Genomic DNA, 22,165 nt, shown 5'->3' with positions numbered 1-22,165 from the left:
TTTCTTTCGCCGCCTAATCTTCACCAGCCTCTGCGAGGGGGATGCTGTGGAAGGTCTGGAGACAGTGGAAGCTGTGAGATGGGAAACAGTTAGTGAATTCCTTGCAAAGATACTTTTTTGCGAACAATTAACTGAGTCTAGGCTGTCTCTGTGAATTTTTGGTTGAGACCCCTGTGCCTGCTGTTGCACAAATCATTTGCGCGGTGGATTCTGGGTAAATGTCGCCAGTCATTCCTTCCTCCGGGAAAGCAACGGCAGACAATCATTTCGATCACGTTTTCCATGAAATGCCCTGGCACACGCCATAGCGTGGCAACAATGGACCCTATTTTGCCTTTTGTGTATGTCACCGTATGTGTACTAGATGCCGCTGACAGAGGCGGACCAGCAGCGCTACACAGCAGCATGCTTTTGCTTTTGCATGACAGCAGCGATGGTTACCAGGCATACTGCACTGTCTACCATACCATGAACTGGTAAGAAGACGGTAATAAGATGGTCATGGTTACCTGTCCTTTTGCACTGCGCCATTTGGTGCTGTCATAAGTGCCCCTGGCCGATCAGCCAGGGGTGCAAAAGCAAAATTTGGGAATGACTCCCTGAGTCAATCCCTCCTTTTTGGGTATCTAAAAATAGAATCAGTCCTGCCTAGAATATGGGCAAGTGGACTAGAGAACCACTGTATCATAGAACCAGAGAGCACAGCTGCTCTCTGTCCAATCATGCATAAATTTTGAGCTGAATGCTATTCACAGGGTGTGCTCCTGAAACAACCCCAGCTGTTCATCCCGTTCTTCCCCCAGCCTTCCTGGGTTCCAATACCATTGTCCCCCCACTTGTGTGATGAAGTAATATAGAATGCATGAATAAGACACAGGTAGTCGTTTGTGAGAAATGAGTGGAAGGAAGCCTCCAGCTGCAATGATAGTCCAGAGATGACATTAAGGGGTGTGGAGGAGGGAGCCAATCATCCCTCTGCTAGTCCAGGGGCAATTGAATCTTTTCTTTACAATGAAGGGTGGGGGCTGATGGAGCTCAGCCCCCTGTTGCAATGATGAGGATGGTTACCAGCCATACTGCACCATCTACCATGAAAAATTAGGACCAGGCGACCTTGATCGACCGGTCCCAAGCAAGTTGGTATGGTTGTTATGGTTACCAGTCCTTTTGCACTGCCCCATGTGCCAATAGGCTGATGATGAGGACGGGTAGCAGTCCTATTGTACCATCAGCCACCCATGGCGGGGTGGGAGGAAGGATGTTGTTGTTGAGTGCTGCAGCAGCGCGTCTATCTGCAGCATTCAGTACAGATACGGTGACATGTAAAAGAGTCAACAGAGGATTGTTTTCCCTTTAACTTCTGGGAGTCGGGGGGGGGGTGCGTAAATTGCCGAGCTATGCCCCGACCCACCGCGGACACTGCGTTTGACCCTAGAAGCATTTGGAGATCAGCCAAGAATGCAAATGCTTTTCGGAGACAGCAGGAACTGTGGGATACCTTGCGTCCTCGTTCCCCCCTCCCTCCATGAGCGTCCATTTGATTCTTTGGCTTTCCGTTACGCTCGTCACGCAGCTGCGTGCTGAGTCTGTGCTATGCCGTCTGTCCGTTTATTTATTAAAAATACTTTGGACCAGGTGTAACGTAACAGTTCTTCCCCTACTTAGATGCAGGAGTCTCCGAGCGAGATAACCGTGAGGACGGGCACTGAAGGAGATAGAGAGCGCATGCTGCGTGAAATCTAGCACGAACCACGGACCTATGCAGCCGTGCTCTGGGAGGCAGTGCTCCCTGAATACCGCATGAAAGCCTCGCGCGGAAAAGTGTGCTATCATGGAGCACCCAATAAGGCAGCTCTCCCCAGGAACCTCCTGCTGATGCTTATCGATTAACGGCAGGAGAGCTTCGTGGAGTTCTCCCAGGAGGATTTCTGTTCTATCACCATATATACAGAGACCTCCTTTTCACACACTTCAGATTCCTGTTATATTAAGAATAAAAGTTAACATGGTTAAAGCACTTACCGACTGCTCCTACCCCTGATTCAGGATCCGGGTTCCTGGCCGGGGAGGGTTGGTAGGGGATCTCCGTGACGGTGATGAAGAGATCCTGGCTGTCGGGGAAAGCAGTATTGTAAGCGCTGTCGCCTGCCTCGTCCTCCACAAACCCTTCCTCATCTTCCCCGTCCGTGAACATCGTCGAGGAACTGTCCGTCGACACTGTCCCATCATCAGAGTCCATGGTCACTGGTGGGGCAGTGGTGGCAGGCTCCGTAGCATCCGTTGGCCGCTTTGATTTTTTGGTAGGCTTGTCTGGGGACCTTGATTTTCACGCGGCACTGCGTTGCATGACGGCTGTATCCTCTGTCTGTATCATGGCTTTGGAGACCTTCTCGTAGGTCTTTGCATTCTGTTTGTTGGAGCGCAGCTCCGAAAGCACAGACTACTCGCCCCCCACACCGATCAGATCGAAGAGTTCCCAGTCAGTCTATGCCGGGTCCCTCTTTCTATTCAGAGATTACATGAACTCCTCTGCTGGAGAGCTCTGCATTGCTGCCGGTGCTGCTGAGCTCGCCCCGATGTCCAACCACAAAATGAGATTCTAACTGTCCAGAAAGGAAAAGGAATTCAAATTTTCCCGGGTCATTTCCTGTGTGGCTGGTCAGAGAATCAAAGCTCGGACTGCTGTCCAGAGCGTCAACAGAGTGGTGCAGTGTGGGATAGCTCCCGGAGCTACTAAGTTCGATTTCCATCCACACCTAGCCTAATTCGAACTAGCCATGTCGAATTTAGCGTTACTCCACCTGCCGGGGTGGAGTACCAAATTCGAACTAAAGAGCCCTCTAGTTCGAATTAAATGGCTTCCTGGTGTGGACGGTTGAGCGGTTAGTTCGAATTAACGCTGCTAAATTCGATTTAAAGTCCTAGTGTAGACCAGGCCTTAGTCTTCTCTTTTCCAAGCTGAAAAGTCTTAGCCTCTTTAATCTCTCCTCATATGGGACCCGTTCCAAACCCCTAATCATTTTAGTTACCCTTCTCTGAACCTTTTCTAATGCCAGTATATCTTTTTTGAGATGAGGAGACCACATCTGTACATGGTATTCAAGATGTGGGCATACCATGGATTTCTATAAGGGCAATAAGATATTCTCCATCTTATTCTCTATCCCTTTTTGAATGATTCATAACATCCTGTTTGCTTTTTTGACTGCCACTGCACACTGTGTGGACGTCTTCAGAGAACTATGCACGATGACTCCAAGATCTCTTTCCTGATTAGTTGTAGCTAAATTAGCTCCCATCATATTGTATGTATAGTTGGGGTTATTTTTTCCAATGTGCGTTACTTTACATTTATCCACATTAAATTTCATTTGCCATTTTGTTGCCCAATCACTTAGTTTTGTGAGATCTTTTTGAAGTTTTTCACAGTCTGCTTTGGTCTTAACTATCTTGAGCAGTTCTCAGACTATAGTAGTATGCAAGCACAAAAAGCATGGTAAAGACAAATATGGTGGCACTATTTTTTTTTTAATTTCTATGGCTTCTCTCCCTCCCCACATTCAAATGAGAAGTGCTGGAACATTCAAGTGAAGGATGGGGGGCAGGCAGGGAGGTACAGGAAAGGGAATTCTGATATTGTCAGGGTGAATCACAGACATGATCTCTGACACACTTCTTTCTCCAGCAGCTTGTTACAGTAAGAACAATAATTAACGTGCAGGAGTGGAAATTGCTTGCATTGCGGTTTTCCTGTATGGAGCAGGTCACAAAGGTTACATTGCATCCTGAGATGGCTTTGCTGGCTTCACATGGCTCACGCAAGACACTGACGCTGGTGACTGACCCAGCGTTCTTTGGCTGTACATGCTGTATTTGTGTGTCCGCCTTTATTTTATACCTTACTAGTGAGGGTAAATTGCAGGGCCAACAAACATTACATATAAATTCTGAAAACCATAAGATTGAATCTAGTTTTGGAGTGGAGAAAATGTAGATCATAATGGTTGGGTTTAAAGACCAGATATCAGGAGGATGTTTTTTTGCTGCCTTTATCAGAATAATATGAGACTGGATCACAAGAAATCTGAATATGATCTGGGTCCTGACCTATAAGACAAACAGAGCATAGCTACTGTATAGATCTCCTTGGCTTTTACTGTGCCATGCAACACTGTGACCCTAAGAGCACTCCAGTGTCAGATGGCAAGGGACTCCCTGGTACAGAGCAGTGAGTTTCAGATGGTCTGACCAGCCCAGTGTACCCCAACTCACTGTTGTCATAATCTGTATCTAAAATGGGTCATGTAAGGTATCATACGCAAACTGGTGACACATGGGTGATTAATTTCATTGTGAAATGTATGTATTAACACTATGTGAAGAATTATGGATACTCACTAATATTATGCTTTAAAGTCCGTGACCAAACAAAGACGGAAACACATTTCCCCCCAGAGAGGAGGGAAGGCAGCTATCTATCTATCTCAAGTGAAATTAAGGAAGTGCTACCAGAAAAAATGGAAGCCCCATTTACATATACAAATCAGCAGGGGGGTGGGAAGTCCACAGGAAAGTAAAAATAGTATGAGGTCATCCTGAGTCTGGGGACAATACAGTGAGTTTGGGAAAATTTAAGGAGAAAAGAAGAAGCCATCTTGACATCCATCACAAAAGATCTTTCACCTAGGAAGACCAGGGAAACCAGCACCTTGTACTTACGAAGGTCCTGACTCAGAGAATGTCAGCCATGACTGAAGGTAAAAAGATTAGTAAGAAATCTATCTTGAACCAAGGTTATAGTTTGTTGAGTCTTAGCCACTAGAAAACATATTTTATTTTTATTTGCTTGTAACCATTTTGTCTTCATTCTTTGCACTTGATCTCTTTTTGTTTAGTAAATTGTGTTACTTTTAATGTAAACCAACCCAGTGCTGTTTGAACTGAAGTGACTGTTAACTCCAATCTCTTTAGAGGAGCAACGAACCTTATTTGCTTCTCTGGGTATTCCAGGAGAGGGCTGAGCACTTCAGGGTAGATGATTTTGGGAGAATTCAGGACTGGGGGTGACAAGAGTGGAGCTATTGTGTTGTAGGCAGGCTGCTGGGGTTAGTGCATTGAACCAGGATTGCTCATCACACAGATGCTTGGTGCATACTTGTATGCTGGCTGGGAGCATCCAGACATGGAGCTACATGTGCAGAGCATTTTAACATATTTGGGGTTACAGGACAAGTGGTGATACCACCTCTAACTGGTCTTAATCACACTCCAAATTGTGACAAACACTTGTTGGAAAGTTATGTGTCGTATGATTCTTCAGCTGCACAATCCACATCTTGATTGTGATCCAGAATTTAATCCTTCATTGCTGATATTGTTAAACTCTTAGCCCTTGTGTTTGTGAAGAAACTTTCCAAACATGTATGCGTGTAAAATGATGCAGTCTTGTCTGCCCAAGTTTGCAGTCATATCTTAAATAAGAGTTCTGAGAGGGGTGAACTTCCCTCATTTACCCATGGAATGTTGTCTTTGAAACTTGGTGGCATAAAAATGGTTAAATATTTTACTTCTGATTATTTTAGCAAAATCACCCAGCTAAAGTGCTTGTCCAGCAACCCCCAACGTAGTTAACTTGAAGTTAAATCCAAGCTTGTATGTTTTGCTGAATTGGGTACTGACTTTCTGAAGTATTCAGCACTCGCAACTCCAGTTAAAATCAATGGGAGCTGTATCTCTTTGTGTCAGGCCATTACTATATAAACTGTAATAAACATTCAGATTTCAAGGGATAACTCTGCACCTGGTTGTGTTATTTAATAGGCATTGAGAAATGACAGAGCTTTTCGCACATCCTGGAGCAGAGAGAGATGAGGGGTTTTATAAGACACATGGCTTCAGGACTTTAATCCCTAAGAAGAATCCCTAAGGTTGGGAACAATGCTCTAAAAACCAAAGGCTGGTAACCTGATTTCCAGTTTCTTTCCTATCTTGGGATGAAGAAAAGCAGTGAGCATTCAAGTGTTTACCAACAACTGTCAATGTCAACTTCTTCTGCAGTGTCCACGCAGGAATCATTGGTTCAGGGTTTGAGCTGATTACCCTTCAGGCAGTGTTTGGCACATTTCAGAGAGGTGATAGAGCACTCTTTTTTCAGTGTATGTTGTTAGTCAGTGATCCTCAACCTGCGGTACAAAAAGCCAATGATACATCAGGCTTTGGTGACTGGTACATTAGACTACAACTCTCTACCTTAATGATAAGCCTGTCTCTTGGGTATCAGAGAATATCAGAGCTCTGGCACAGCCCATCTCCTCTTCAGTGGTGTGTGGTCAAACCTGTAGTGAAGCTAAGGCAGCTTTAAGACTGGGCTTTGGCGCGTCCTAGACTTGATTGCAGATTAGAGCGCACACAGTCAAATACTAGGCTAAATTGAAGTGCTCTGAGACTTGCAGTGGCACAAAGCATCTGCAGTCTCCCTGCTGTCAGGGGACACACAGCAGAGCAGCACAGCCTTACAGGTGAGTGGCATTGGGATGGAATAGAGAGTGGCCAGAATGTGCATCTGTGGAGTGGAGATCAAAGCAGTTCTTACTCAGAAAACCCTCCGGGAAGGCCAGGCACTGGTAGTGCCACCAACCTTCGCTCAGCTGAATCCCTCTGGGTACAACTGGCTGCACCAGCAAGAGAGGTTGTGATATTTGAGCAGGGTTAATAAACACTTGTGAGAAGTAGAGAAATGGGGGGAGAGTGTGCAGTTTCCATGAACTGCACACTTCCATGAAGTTCTTGCAAGACCCATGAATCCCTTTAAAATGCCAGCATGATCTGTACTTGTTTTTCATAAGAATCTCGGTTACCCTAGAACTGAAGAGAGGTAATCAATAGCCATTTTATAGTCCCTCTGCAGTATACTGTACCTTTTACTTTAATTCACGGTGGTAGCTTCAGAAAAGTAAATCCACAAAGATTAATCCACAAACTTGAGTTGTAATCAATACATTTTAGGGATTTCTTCTTGTTGTTCTGCAGGTCCTGGTTGCTAAATCTCCCATTGCTCCATTCTCAGCTTTCTTCTACACCATTGAAAATTCTGGCCTGGTTCTTCAAGGTAAGATCACAAAGGAGATTTTGTTTTACCAATGAGTGTTTTAAGTAGGCTGAAGGCAGAAAATACTGTGATTGTTTAAAATGGTGCCTTGATAACTAATTAAAAGAATGTATTGGAGCAAGCTGGCTGACAAACTCAATCACGCTGCTCCTTTCGTTATACTGTCTTGAATTATACTGTATTGTGTTGCATATTTCCATATATCTGAGAGCAAATGAGCCATGAAATAATTAATCAGGTCTCCCAGTTTTCATTCAAGGTGAAACCAAATTATTCTGGAGGCATCTCTCCAGTAGGTAGGCTTTTCATGGAGAAACATACCTGTCTTGAAATATGATAAAAATATGCAATATTATATTGTCCCCCTCTTAGCCGTTAGACGGAGACCAATAAAAACACAGGAAATCATCATCACTCCCCTTTCTTATACATGTCTTGTTGTGATCACCTTAAGGTGAAGGCCATCTGGCCATAAATACACCTATGATTCTGTATATGGATTGGTCTACTCATTTGTTGATATGTAAATCCCCAGCTCACCGTACTGAATCCACCTTTTGCTGAACTGATCTTGGTTGGTTTCCACCCATTTTCCTATTGATCCAATTTACCAGACTAAGTTCTTAAGGTAGACCTATCAGTGCCTGCCCCTCCTATTCAGATGTATGCGATCTGACCTGCTATGGAGCTAATATTGTTTAGAAACCTCAGTTTCACAATTCCTCAGTCTTCAGTGACTCAGAAATCACTGGCCTATCTGATCCTATGAAACACTGTAAGCCTTGTATTTAATTACATACCAAAAAGCCATTCTGCCAGACTCAATGGCTGGATTCTGCTAGGATAAGCTTGGATCTGTGGCAACTTAGATTGTAAGCTCTTTGGAGCATGGGCTGTCTTTTTGTTTGGTGTTTTTTACAGATCCTAGCACTGTGTTGTCCTGGTCCATGACTGAGGCTTGTAGGTTCTGCTTACGGTAATACCACTAATAATAACAATATACAATGGTCAGAGAAAAAGGATACTCGGATGATTTGCAATGCAATGGATCCATTTTTGTTTGTTTGACTCAGTTGTGTGCTTGTTTATGGGGTCCACTAGTTGCTTTCTAAACAGTTGGACACTATATCCAATGCATTCTTACTTGTGCTGGAAGCTTAATCTGCCTCATTTGGTATCAGTAACCTAAACAGGCTACAGAAGTCAGGGACAATTTTCTTTACTTAAAACGGAGTAGACTGGTAGGGGTGGGTATGGATATTTTTAGACTCAGCCCAGAGCAAAAGAAAGGCCTGTTTTATGTCTGTCCCAAACATCTTCATAGTTCTGGAGGATAATTCTAACCCTAATTAGCAAAGTGGACCCATCTCCTGATGTATCTATCCCCAGACACTAACACTGAAAATCCTTCCTTCCCAAAGGTCTCTTCTGTCAGAACATAGAAGTGTTTGTCTGGTGAATATAACTGTTTGTTTGAGTCCACTTTCTTCAGCCAGGAGTACGGATTCCCCATTGATTGGATGCTGCCCTTTCAGAGAAACAGATTGGCCCGGTCATTTACTATGATCATGGAGTAGGAGCCTCTTATAGCTGGCTTTTAGACTGCACTGTTGCAGGGATATGGTAGTTGCTTTTTGCACTTTATCCTCTGTCTCCAGGTGTAAAATGTTGTCACTTTTTTTTTTGAAAGGAGGATAAAAGATAAACAAATCCTTTGTCATACATTCTTTACACATCTAGAAAGCAGTTTGAAATTCTTATTTGTTTTAGCCACATATTAGATTTTGACCAGGCAGTTATAATTGTTTGTTTGTTAGCTATTTTCCCTTTCTTATTGCTGTGGAAAGTTGACTTTAATTAAAGATAGGGAGGAAACCAAGGTCCTGTTTTCTCTAGTAATTTTCCACAGGCTATTCCATTTAGTAGTTAACCTCCTTACCAGAGACCAGACTCCAGTATCTGAACCTTAGATGTCACAGGACTCAATCTGAGTCTGTGCTTTTACATAACCCACCTCTGTTCTTCTCGGTTTTGTTTAATGAGTACAGTGTTATTGAGAAATGGTGTCTAAGCACTAAGGCCCTGTTTATGGATTCCTTACTTACACCTGTGAACACTTTCTCAGATGAGTAGAGTCTCATTTACTTGAATGGGGTTACTCCTGTGAGTGAGTGTTCTACATTCAGCCCCCAAATGACTGTTGTTGTTGTTTCATTTATTCTGTTCTGAGCACCAAAAATGAGGTACTGCTCAAAACACAGAGGAAGGAGTGTAACAAAACATTTGGAAATGACTGAGTGTCAGATAGGAGGATACCTAACCTGCTAGCCAAGAGGTAACTGGGTATCTAGTACAAGGAGAGACGAGGCTTCTGCCTGAAAAGTGCCTGGGAACTATGGGAGAGGTAGAACCTGTGTTTCTGTCTGAACAGAGGCTAGATGCTGAGTAATGGGTGACAATTAGGCAGCTAGCTGAGGCATGTCTGGCGAGAGATGGTACCTGTGCTGCTGGCTGAAAGGCAAATGGAATCTGCCCCATAGGCTGATAGCAGAGGCAGCTTTTCCATTCAGTCTTTGTTGTGCATGGCAGTCGGTGTCAGGAGGGGGAACACATTCAGGGCGTCTGACAAGAGAACAAGGGGATGAGTGTGGGAACTGGTGAGAAACAGCAGCTGTCTGAAATGAAATGCCCAGGATTCTTTCCTTTAACTGTGGGGGTCCCATCATTAGTCTATTACCCATGAGGCCATAAACAAATTGACATTGAAAATATACCTGGAAATTCCTTGATTATAAAGGAGGAGAGGGGAATAAAAGACAAAGTGAAAGTTTGATTTAACAGCTCCACAAGCAATTCCCATTGCCACCTCGGAGGGATTAGGATATGTGAAATGGGCTAAAATCAGGAGGAGCTTCCCCCCACTTTTGTTCCACGGACCAGAGGATAATAAATAGCAGGAGAGGCGGTGCTGCTAGTTAGGGATTTCACAGGCTGCTATTTGATGCAGTTTAAGGATCTCTTCTGCTATTGTTGCAATTAAAATGGAAAGCGGAACTGTTCTCCATTTGCAAAAGTCTCCAGCGTCCTTAGGAAAAGAGGGCTGAGAGCAAATGGCTATTAACATGGTAATGCTGCCCATTCGGAGGAGTGCATCAAAATCCTCTTTGTTGATGTAAATCGCTGCTCTGTTTGCCCGGTCTCTTTGGATCTCATGGCCTCAGTATAAGCACAGAAAATTGTTCAGAGAGACTCTAATGAAGGAAAAACCACACCTCTTATATCATTTGAGAAGAGCTCCAAGCTGCCCAAGGTCACTGCAGAGAGAAACTTCTCTGCCTTTGTAAACGTGAAGCGTTCAGGGTTGAAAAGAATCCAATTATTCACTCCTTTTATTCCTGTTTTCAATCTAAAGAAATGCAACTTGACAATTGGAAAACAAGGATGACTAGTCAGAGGTTTAACCAAGGAAGCCAGCCTTCAGCCATCCTCATCTCCAACTTAAATATGGTGTGTAGGTGTGGATGTGTGTGCGCATTGGGGAGAGGTGGGGGGACTTGGAAAGCCCCATTTGTTTTATGATAGAATATAATGTAGATTCCTCATGAGTCTGAACTGTGACTCCAAAATCCAGTCCTGGCTGCAGATCAAACAGCCTCTACGTAAATAATCAGACAAACCAAAGCCTGGATCTGAACATCCCAAACATGTTGAGGTTTTTGAAATCTGGATCCAAATTGTATTGCTTGAGTCCCTCCACCCATATGCAGCTAAAGTGAGGAAAGTGACTCTGTTAAAAAGAAAAACAACAATAATAATAACAACACATGGTTCCTTATTTATATGTATTCCCTTCCAGTGATTCCAGATCTACTTGACTAAATATGTAGGTCAAAAGATTATTTTTCTAACTGTTAGTGGCATAAACTCCTCCTAGCATCAGAAAACCTAGTTGAGTTTTTTTCAGAATTACACGCCAGTTCTGGTAACTACTGCAGTCAGTGATTACCTGACAATTCTGTTTCTGATGCATGAGTCAGAATAGACTCCAACTCGCTCTCCCATAGTTGTGGAGTTTCAATGGCGCTAAATGGAACAAACATTTGTTTATGTCTGTAAAGTTGGTAGATGCAACTCAGCCACACGCCCACAACCAGGAAGAAGAAAAGTTGAATCAGAAGATGTCAGATTTAGGCTGTATACTGTATATGTCTCTGACTATAACTATTTGAGAAGTAACAGTCTGAGAGAGATGTTGGACTCTCTATTATGGTAGCTTTAGTACAGATTCTGCTGCCTGTGAAATTGTCTCTCTCCCTCCTCCCACTCCAACCAAGTATCCTCTCTGTTAGTGAGAAGACAGTACTTAAAAGAATGACTGGGCAGAACAATGGCCATTTGCACACAGATCTTCCTTCCCCATCCCCAAAGGATAAATCTACTGTGATTTTTCACTGAGTCCTAGTACCAGGTGATTTACCTCAGTGCTCAGTGAAATAATTCACTCTTTATAAGAGGTACCGAAACACAAAGCAATAATATTTACGAGTGAGATGGGAGTTGGGATGAGAAATTACTTCTTTGGGGTTTTATAGATTCATAGAGTTTAAGGGACCATTAGATCATCTAGTCTGACTCCTGTATAAAGCAAGCCATAGAATTTCACTCAGTAACCCCCGTATTGAGCCCAATAACTTGTGCTTGAAGTTAAAGCATCTCTTCCAGAAAAGCATCTAGTCTTGATTTGAAGAAATCAAGAAATTGAGACTCCACCACTTCCCTTGGCCATGTATTCCAGTGGTGAATCACACTCACTGTTAAACACTTGTGTTTTATTTCTCATTCAAATTTGTCTGACTTCAGCTTCCAGCCATTGGCTATGCCTTTGTCCATTAGATTAAAAAGCCATTTAGAGTTACTGCAGAGTTGCTCAGGTGTACATAAGATCACTGAGTCTAGGTTTTATTCTTTAATTTAAAAAAGCTGTAATTTTTCTGCATTTGAAGGTCAACACTCTCCCCCTCATGCAGACTGATTCCCCTCACTCCCTGAAGAAGATACTGAATACACTGATAAGGTTCCCTGTACTGCCATGTGGCAGGTTTTGACTTCTGGGACCACAGGAGTGCGGAGCATTGCAGAGTGATGACTGATTCTTGAAAGGATTGTAACATCCTGACTTCCCCCTTCCTTCTCCCCCCCCATCCTTTTAGCAGGTGTTGTGAAAGGTTAAGTGGTGTCATGTATCGCAAGCTCATTGAGACAGGTGACTTATGGCTTGTAGAGAGAAGGGATGTGTGATTCTCTTGGGAGGGGGAATTTAGGGTACAGGTTGAACAGATCTGAGAGAGTGCAGGGTGGCAGTTTTGCACAGGTGGGGCAATGATTGACACCAGTAAATAAAATAAAGGGGATATGCAAAGTATGGAAATATTGGGCATCAGAAAGAAATGTGGAGGAGCCTATGAGCAAGGAACTAGATTCTGATTGCATGTCAGAGCTATTGTTTTTCCTACAGCAGTGCCTCCAGCTTTTGCATCTGGGGAGTCAAGAGTTAGCACTGAAAACCGTTCTCATTTTCCTCTACTACTCTGTTCCCTAAAGAACTCATCAGAAGGCCACCCACTCAGCCATGGCATTCTGTGGCACTTAGGGTACACCAGGATGCCTGTTCATCTCAGAATGCTGTGAGAGATTGATTGAAATAGCAAGGAAAGTTATAAGGGAGAAGGTGCATTAACAGAGCTGTTGTGGGGAGTTCAGAACTGGCCTAGCTGGACTGTTGCAAGTCAGGACTGAGATGTTTGGCAGTACCAGAAGCTTGTACAGCTCCTGTCCACATGCTAGCCACTGCTCACTTTCATTACTGCCAAATACTCATACTTTATTCTTAAGTGTGTAGAGATACTTCAAGAATCCCAGAAGGTTCTGGAGAAAAGGGAATAAGGAAACTGAAAATTATGGCTTGGATTAAAATGTAATGCTTCACTGTCTGGGGAATTGTTAATGAACATTTACCAAAAGCACATTTTAAACTGACTTGGAAAGGTGTCCTCAGTGACAGAGAATATGTCTGTGTCTATTTACGAATGATCTTAAATGTAGAGGTTTTTTAGTTCATACATGTAAAGCTATATCTAGGAAAGGTGCTTTTGTATTGGTCTAATTGAGTAGACTCTAGTAGAATGTTTGAGTTCCTCTCTTTGTCGTTCAGTGCATGGTGCAAAATAAGATGCCTTTTTAAAAAGAAACTTTTCATTAATGTTACCAGACTTTCATTATGCCTCTCCTGTCCTTTCTCAGTGGTGACCACCTTACTGTCTTCTCAGATACAAAATGTCTATGAGCACCTCTAGACTTCTTCCTTAGAATTCTAACATTTCTCCTTGGAATCATGTTATAGGGGTCATCCATTATTTCCCATAACATTTTCTACATTTAGATCTAGTAACTTGCAAGACCCCTTTGAATCTGTCAGCAAAGCCCATAAAAACTTGGATTAGGTGTCAGTAGTGGTGCAGAATTCCTGGAGAATAGTTTTAAGAGGACAGTATGCATATTAAATGGAGGGATATATCAGGCCTGTGTCTCCATTCTGTTTTTTGTTCTGATTTGTATTTTTAATGTGTAGGTGGATGAAGTGCTCATAAAGTGAGGGACTGACTGCTGTCAACTCCAAACCTGTCCTGGAGTACTCCCTCTTAACCCAATCATGCAACCCCACATTGTTCTGACAATGTACTTCATTCCTGATCTTCAGCATCCCAGGTTTATCCCAGTCGTGACCCTCCCATTTATCTTTGCTAATATACCTACATCCTATGCTTCAGTGCACCGCTTGCTATGCCAGGCCTCCGAGGGCTATATGCAATCCTACCAATGTATCTCAGTCCTGATCTTCAGCAGCCCATATTTATTCCAGTCCTGCCCTCTTGCTCCCAGAGCTCTGCCAATGCACATCAATCCCAGGCAACGCCATCTTCTGCTTACTCCCATCCTAGGTCCTCAGATACTACCACTGAACTTCAGTCTGACTCTGCAGCAAACTAAAAAAAATGTCAAATGATTTGGAACTGTCAACTTTTGCAGCAACCTTGTATCATGTGTTCTTCATCAGCTATGTGTCAGTGCAGCTCATGCTGTAGGTGCACATGTGCCTCATGTATGCAAGACTAAAATTTTTTTTGAATATCAGTATCCATCCCACCCTCCTTCCCTGTCCCTCTTCCAGCACCCTTCGCACAAGAGCCTACTGCAAACAGAAGTGGCCCTGCTGCTTTGTCTAGGAGCTATAGGAGAGGTTCCATCAAAGTTCAGGGGAAGAGGTGTCTATTCCCAGCATTTCCTCATTCCAAAATAAAAAGAGGGTCTTTGTCCTATCCTACACCTGAGGAGACTCAACAAATACATATACCATCTCTGGTTCAGAATGGTAACAGTTCCCTCCATCCTTCCATGTCTCCAAACTCAAGACTGGTTCACAGCTCTTGACTTATGCATACTTCCATATAGCCATCCGTGTGACCCATAAGAAATCCCTATGATTCATAGTGGGGCCAAAATATTATCACTACAAGATTCTTCTCTTCGGATGCTCCATGGAGAGTATTCAGAAAATGCCAAACAGTAGTGGCATTGCAGTTAAAGAGTAAGGGAATCCCATATCTAGTATTACCTGGATGACTGACTGATATGGGGCAGGTCCCAAAAGGAGACTACAACAGCTTTGGAATTAGTCCTTTGCCTGTTCCCTCAACTTGAATTCCTTCTGAACTACATATAAGCATCCCTTACACCTTCTCATATGATAGAGTTCATAGGAGCTATTACTGACTCCCAGTCAGCCAGAGCCTGTCTGCCACAGGACAGATTCTGATCTCTTCTGTCAATGGCAAACAGACTAAAATCAAATGTAGTGAATACATGCATACATATCTGGGACTTTAGGCCACATGTCAGCATATACGTATATGGCACTGCTTGCCAGACTTCACCGTCAGCCCTCACAGTTATATATATGCTCTGTCCAGATACCACATGAACAGGAGGATCACTGTCCCACCTCAAATCCTACAAAAGCGTGCTTGGCAGCTACATACAGTAAATGGAAAAGGGTTCCCATTCCTTGCCTCCTTCCTAATTATGACACTTATCACAGATGTTTCAGGGACAGGCTGGGGTGCCCACCTCAGCCATCTGCAGATGCAAGGGATATGTCACAGGCCTACTTAAACTACATATGAACATCCTGGAGCTGAGATCCATCACTGTGTTTCTGCCTGTTCTGTGGAACTCCTTGTTGCAGATCTTGATGGAGAACATGTCTGCAGTGTACTATATAAACAAGCAAGGAGATATTTGATCATCCCATCTGCCCCAAGAAGCCATCAGGCCCTGGACGTGAGCTGATATTCCCTCAGTGGAGGACTACCATAATAGACTGATTTGCAATAGAGACACCAAATGCCTGGACTTCTGCCCCAGGGGAGGCATGAGCCCGGCTCATTATCAGATGCCTTTCTCTGCCTGTGGTCTTGAGGACTCTTATATGCCTTCCCGCCAATACCCCTGATTCCCAGGATAGTATCCAAGATCAGACAGTAAAAGGCTATGGTCATCTTGATAGCCTCTTACGAGGCAAGACAGTTTTGGTTGACAGACCTGCTGAAAGTGTCCCAGCAACCTCCCATACATCTCCCAACTTGTCCAGATGTAATATCTCAGAACCAAGTTCAAGAGGGCAGTACTGCAATTATTGCTTGGCTGGTACAGCTGAAGCTCCTCATTCCCACCATCCAGTGAGGATACTGCTTGCCTGTCACCTACAGTGGGATCCACACTGACCACATAGTAAAAGAAGAGAGAGAGAGTGGTTACTTACCCTACAACAACTATAGTTCAAGATGATGATGTCAGTGTTGATCCCATGACCTGCCCTCCATCTCTGCCTTGTATGTCCTCGCACGGGAGCATGAGGAGACACAGGGCACATTTGTGGTTCAACTGCTGTTCAAAGCAACTTTTGGTCTCATGCACATGAGGCATATTGTGCACCTATAGTGGGAGCTACACTGACTACAACACATCAAAGAACTAGTTACTGCAGAGCAAATAACCATTCTCTCTGGTTACTGTTGCTCTTGACTTTCTCTTCTGTAATTTTTCCACTCACTACTGCATCTTGCTTCAACTTAGAATATGAAAGGGACATTGTCTTTCTGGTGGTATTATTTGTCAGCTCCTATCACCTTTAATTTCCATATACTGGCCTTAGCGTGGCAGAAAAAATACATTTTTAACAGCAAAAAGTGAATCAATTTTCTATAATCAATATATTCTAGTTTTAACATCTAGTATTGGGACCTCCCTTTTCCTCTCTTGGTCCTCTAGATCCTAGATTGGAAGACCTTCAGGACATGCTGTAAAGTCTATCTGTATTCCCGGGCTTTGGGAAGGTGAGAGTGTTGAGTGTGGGCTTGGAATAGATGGTTGGAGTGAGCTTTCAGTTGGCATTATGGTCATTTGTAATTTTTTTGTTTAGTTATTATTCTAAATTACTCTCCATGTGCTAAAAGATGATTGATTAGTGAGGGAGAAAGAGCATCCTGAAAGAAAGGGAAGCATTATCTACACAATATTGTGTGAGTTTGAACAAGACACAATAGTTTACTGCATCAAAAGATTTTATTCAATTGAAGAACTGTTACTATATAGTGCCCTTTGTCCAGAGCAAAGTGGATATGATCTACAAAATGAAGCAGAATTGTACTTGTTGACTGGAGGGGATGGAAGACAGATTACTGGGAATTAAGACGTTTGTTGCTATTGAGATGGTAATAGATTTGTGCATGGTTCGGTCAGTGATTTCAGATCCAAGTGGGTGGATAAATATGGATCTAACACTGTTAGGGTCTCAGTGGAGTGAAATGATTTTTGCTACATTCCCCATTGACATTGAGAACTTGATGATGTTTGTGAAAGATTTGCAGCATCAGGAACAGAAAGCATTAACAATTGTTCATGTGTAAAATCAAAGGCTCTTGAGGAGCAGAGGGACCTAACTGTATTCATTACAGAGGTGTAACTGACTAAAAATGGCAATGAGAGGATGAGGAGGAGCCACCTTTTTTAATTTTGAAGAATGACTGGTGACATTTTGGACTTGATGAGTTTAGATCAAACAGAAATAAGAAAAATCATCAATACAAAGTAGTAAAATATTTCCCTTTAAAAAGAGAAAACCTTTATAGTGGATAGACTTGTTTAGACTCTTACTGCGCTTTTGGCTAGTAATATAACTTTTGTCAACTTGAGGGAACATATTAAGTAGTTTTAGCCCCAATCCAGCAAAGTACTTAAGTTCATGCTTAACTTTAAGCATGTAAGCAATCCCACTGAAGCCCCTGGAACTACTTGTGTACTGCAAGTTAAACATATCTTTAAGTGCTTTGCTCAGTCATGGCCAATGTCCCAACATTTAGATTTTTTAATGTCTTATAAAATCTAATATGAAAGATCCTAATATGTTTTCATGGTTCTTATTACTTTCAGTGAAAAAACATTCATGTGTATGTTTGTTTATTTAATATAAACTTTCAGCCGCAGTTTTGGAAACCACTCAGGCTTGAATACTGAAAATGAACCGAAGTAGGAAGTCCTGCTGTTCACCATAGGTAGAGCCCCCTGCACCAACACTGTCCCTGGTGATCCTTCTTTAAGAGGGATGCTGCAATATAGAGATTGACCAGGCTGTGGGGCCAGGAGAAAAGAATATATTCTCTCCCCATCCCCCCAACACACTTCTCCCTCTCTTCATGCACAGATCCTCCATTTCAAATCTATTGAGGTACCTCACATGAGCCAGGCCGGAGGGACAGCTAACCTGGATGTAGCTAACCTTTCCTAATGTATGACAAGGGCAGATCTTTGTAGAGGAAACATGATCTGACCCTAAGTTTCTATGTTATTTTGATTCTGTTTCTCTGCTGGCCCCACTCAGCTCTCTAGACTCTTCAGTACTTGCATGTCATAAAACTGAAGACCAAATCCATTCTCATTTACAAAATTGTAAATCTGAACTAAATGTGATTACTGCTGGTTTACAATGATGAAAATGACAGCAGAGTTTGGTCTTAATTTTGCGAATTCCTTCACTCCCCTGCCTCCCACCCAAATACAAGACATGATTCACATGCCCTGCAAACGTTCCAGAACTAAAGTATTTTCTCAACCTCAGATTAGAGAGAAACTTTCCCTTATTATTCTATTGGTAATGAATTCCTGATCCAAATAAGCTGTCCCCATGTGTTTTCAGTAAAAAGCTGAAGCAAATGCTGCCATAGTATACTTCCAAGAGGCTTTGGACATAACGGATTAAGTCTCTAATTGATGACAGCTAATATCTGTGATTTGTGTCAGTGCATCCTCCTGGGGACTGAAATATGAGATGCAGAATCATTTCAAGATCTAGTGGTCCCATATGGCTACATCAGCAGTTTTCTGGTTTTAACATAGAAAATGTTACATTATTACAGCTTTTGTGCTACAGATTTGTACAATGTCATCAAACACACTTAATGGCTGTAACATTCTCAAGGTAGCACCGTCCTGAATATGAAGCCAGGAAACTGCAAGTCTGAAAACATCCTTTTCAGCTGGGATAGACTCATGTGTTTTTGTATCATAAGATCATGAAAGTAAGAGGTAGTAAAGACCTACTGTCATCTAGTCCAGGAGATCGCAACCTTTTTCTTTCTGAGGCCCCCGCAACATGCCACGGCCCAGCTGTGCGACAACAGCTGTTTTTCTGCATATAAAAGCCAGGACCAGCATTAAGGGATAACAAGCATGGCAATTCCCGGGGCCACGCACCACAGGGGGCACTGCAAAGCTAAGTTGCTCAGGCTTTGGCTTCAGCCCTGGGGCTGGGGCTCTGGGCTGCAAACCCGTGCAATGGGGCTTTGGCTTTCAGACCCACTGAAACTTGCTCACAGCCCCCCTGGGAGGCCCCGGACCGCTGGTTGAGAACCACTGATCTGGTCTTTTCCCTCATGGATACAGTAGAATTGCTACCAATATGTTCCAATGTTTGTTCAGTCCACCATTTTTGTACTGCTGCTTAAACACTAAGTTAGCCCATGTTGTCATTTCATCTTGACTGCTAACCATAAGCTCTCCTGTCCTGAAGAATGATTTGCATTTCAGTTGCATGCACAACATCTCTTTAGCTTTAGGGATTGAATGACCCTGTTTTGAGTTGTGGTTTTTCCCTGATATTGTTTGGGACTGTAACACCCTGGAAAGAGTAGGACTGAAGAGTGCATTGTTCAGAGGACTAAAGCACCCCTACATTGTGAGAGACAGTGGCAAACCAACAAGAACCCCATTGCCAGGTGAGTCATACCGAGGTGGCCATGAGGGGGACTCATAGAGGCCATCCTGCTTACAAAAACACTTTGTTACTAAAATACCGACATCATACCAGAGCTTTGGTAATGTTAGTACTTAAAATTTCCCTGCCTTTAAAGTATGATTCTGTGGCCCCTTCATGGTTCTGAGCTGCTCACAAACATTAATGAATGTATCCACACAGGTAAGAAAATGTTATCCTCATTTATAGATGGGGAGCTAAGGCACAGAGAAATGAATATGGACCAAAGTCAGTGAAATGTCTCTGAACAGTGACATTGTGGGATTCAGTATTTCTCTTTTTGGCTTCCCGATCAAATGGGCTCAATTGTAGAATCAAAAGGTGATTTTCTAATTATCACTGCTATAAACTCCACCTAGGATCACCGACTCCAGCTGGGCTCTTTTTAGCACTGACAACATCCCCAGTCTAAAAATACTGCAGTTAGAACCTAGCTAACAATTTGGTTAATGATGCATGATGCAAATAGACTTCAGCTCACAATCCTTTAGCTGCATAGGCTCAGTAGAATGAATAGGAACATAGAGGTGTTTGTTAATTATTTACTACGTTATACATTATTTACTGGTGTCAGTGAAATCTGACTTTAAGACACATAAGAAGAGAATATATTCAGTAAGAAGGTGCCATTTGACATAATCCTGTTTCTGAGCATAACCACCCTTCAAGGGTTACAGTGGACTCCGTTTAAACTGGATTCAGGTTCTATAGGCAAGCCAGACTGACTCTCACTGTAGGCTCTGGCATAGGGAACACAGAAACATAGCTTTTCTGGATATTTTCTAGCTCCTAGCTTTGTTCTGCTGTTTCATTGCTTCATCTGCACCCTCTGTTCCTATCCAGTTTAAGCCTCAGTATCTCTTCTCATTTAAGGCCTGATCCAAAGTCCAATGAAAGCAGTGGACTTTAGATCAAGCCCTATGAGCAAGTCTTTCTTCCAGTCTGCATTGCAGATCTTTAGTGCATATATTGCACTCATTCTTCTGGCGGAATGCCCATCAGTGATTGGTTCTCTCCACCATTGCCTCAACATGGTCATTACAGATCCCCTAACACTTTTCATAATGATATGGGTTGTTAGTTCCTGTGTCCTAGCTAAATTCTTACTCACACAACTATATTCTACCTCCCTAAATTCTCCTCAGTGTCGCTTGGATATGTTTTTTTCATTTGCTGACTTAACTGTTGTTTAGTTTTGTGATGCTCTGCTAAACAGCTGCCACATTCCACCCATGGACATGGCCACATTTCAGTGGTTGGGTGAAGTTATCTTTGTATATAGTTTGTATATCAATTAGTAAAACATTTGTGGAGTCATAAGGATGAAGTTGTTACCAAAATGTAAGACTGTAAGAGGGCCAGGTCCTCAAATGGTATTAATTGGCATAACTCCATTGAAATCAATGATGCTACATCAGTTTTCACCACCTAAGGATTTTATGTCAGTGGGAGTTCTTTCCATGAACTGACTGGAGAATATGCCATTGAGATCCCCAGTCTGGATCAGAGAGAATTTTGCCATTAGTGTGGACATTAGGTAAGATGGAAAAATCCATTTTAAAAGGGTTTGGTTGACATTTTCAAAGCATAGTATTAGGCCTGGTCTACACCAGGGGGCGGGGCGGGGGGGGGAGTCCATGTAAGATACGCAACTTCAGCTATGAGAATAGTGTAGCTGAAGTCGATGTATCTTAGTTCGACTTACCTCCTGTCCTCACGGCACGGGATTGACGGCTGCGGCTCCCCCGTCGACTCCGCTTCCGCCTCTCGCCCTGGTGGAATTCCGGGGTCGACAGGAGTGCGTTCGGGGATCGATTTATCGCGTCTAGACGAGACGTGATAAATCGATCCCCGATAGATAGATCGCTACCCACCAATCCGGCGGGTAGTACCCTTAATCAAAAAGGTGCTTCCTCTCTTTTCGTATTGAACATTACTGTAGCTGCCATATCCAACACACAGGGTGAAATCCTGGCCCCACTGAAGTCAATGGGAATTTTGCCATTGATTTCCATGGGAACAGAATGTCACCCAGGGCCGGCTCTAGGTTTTTTGCCACCCCAAGCAAAAAAATTTTTGGCTGCCCCCCCCTCCGCCCCCCGACATGAGCCCCCCCACTCACACCCCCTGTTGCCCCAGCACTGGCCTCCCCCACAAATGTGGGATCCGCTACCAGCACACTGCAGCCGAGCCCTGGCCCAGCTGCGACTCTGTCCCCATGCGGGTGGAGCTGCTGGGCGGCACGGAGCGGGAGTACTTCCAGGTGGCGGCATGGCTACGGGGTGGCGCAAAGAACACGGCCCCCTCCCTGGGCTTCGCAGCACTGCTGGTGGCCAAGGTGGATCAGTTCGTGCTCACCACCCTCACCCCCGACATGCTGGCGGCCAAAGACCTGGAGAGCTCCCTGGACCTGCTGCTCTTCAGCCTCACGGTGCCCTGGCCCAGCCCTGGCAGGAGGGAAGGCGAGGATCTCCGGCTGCGGGGCTACCTGCTCAGCACCGACGAACCCAGTCGGCCGCTCACCTCCTCACACACTCCAGGAGCCCCTCGCCGCCATCGCAGCCCGGACTCGGCTCCAGGAGACCCCGTTTCCCTCCCTCCCCGGCTCCTCACACACACTGGGTAGGGCC

At 43.7% G+C, this 22,165-nt stretch overlaps 1 protein-coding gene across 21 annotated transcripts in view; it reads left to right on the top strand.

Annotated features, from left to right (window-relative positions):
* The window catches only part of RAD51B (RAD51 paralog B), a 723,435-nt gene that overhangs the window by 439,477 nt on the left and 261,793 nt on the right, over positions 1-22,165 (top strand). For 19 of the 21 annotated variants that reach the window (XM_039533741.1, XM_039533727.1, XM_039533730.1 and 16 more), the window contains one exon: positions 7,030-7,108. The exons of 1 other annotated variant lie outside the window; for it this stretch is intronic. In XM_039533741.1, the coding sequence (XP_039389675.1) occupies positions 7,030-7,108 (79 nt within the window). Of the gene's footprint in view, positions 1-7,029; positions 7,109-10,520; positions 10,616-22,165 lie in introns of all 21 variants that reach the window. One more of the 21 variants, XM_039533739.1, reaches the window with a different exon arrangement.

The sequence above is a fragment of the Mauremys reevesii genome, linkage group 4, assembly GCF_016161935.1.
Source record: "Mauremys reevesii isolate NIE-2019 linkage group 4, ASM1616193v1, whole genome shotgun sequence".
In the NCBI taxonomy this organism is placed as follows: Eukaryota; Metazoa; Chordata; order Testudines; family Geoemydidae; genus Mauremys; species Mauremys reevesii.
This window is presented reverse-complemented; position numbering and strand designations above follow the sequence as displayed.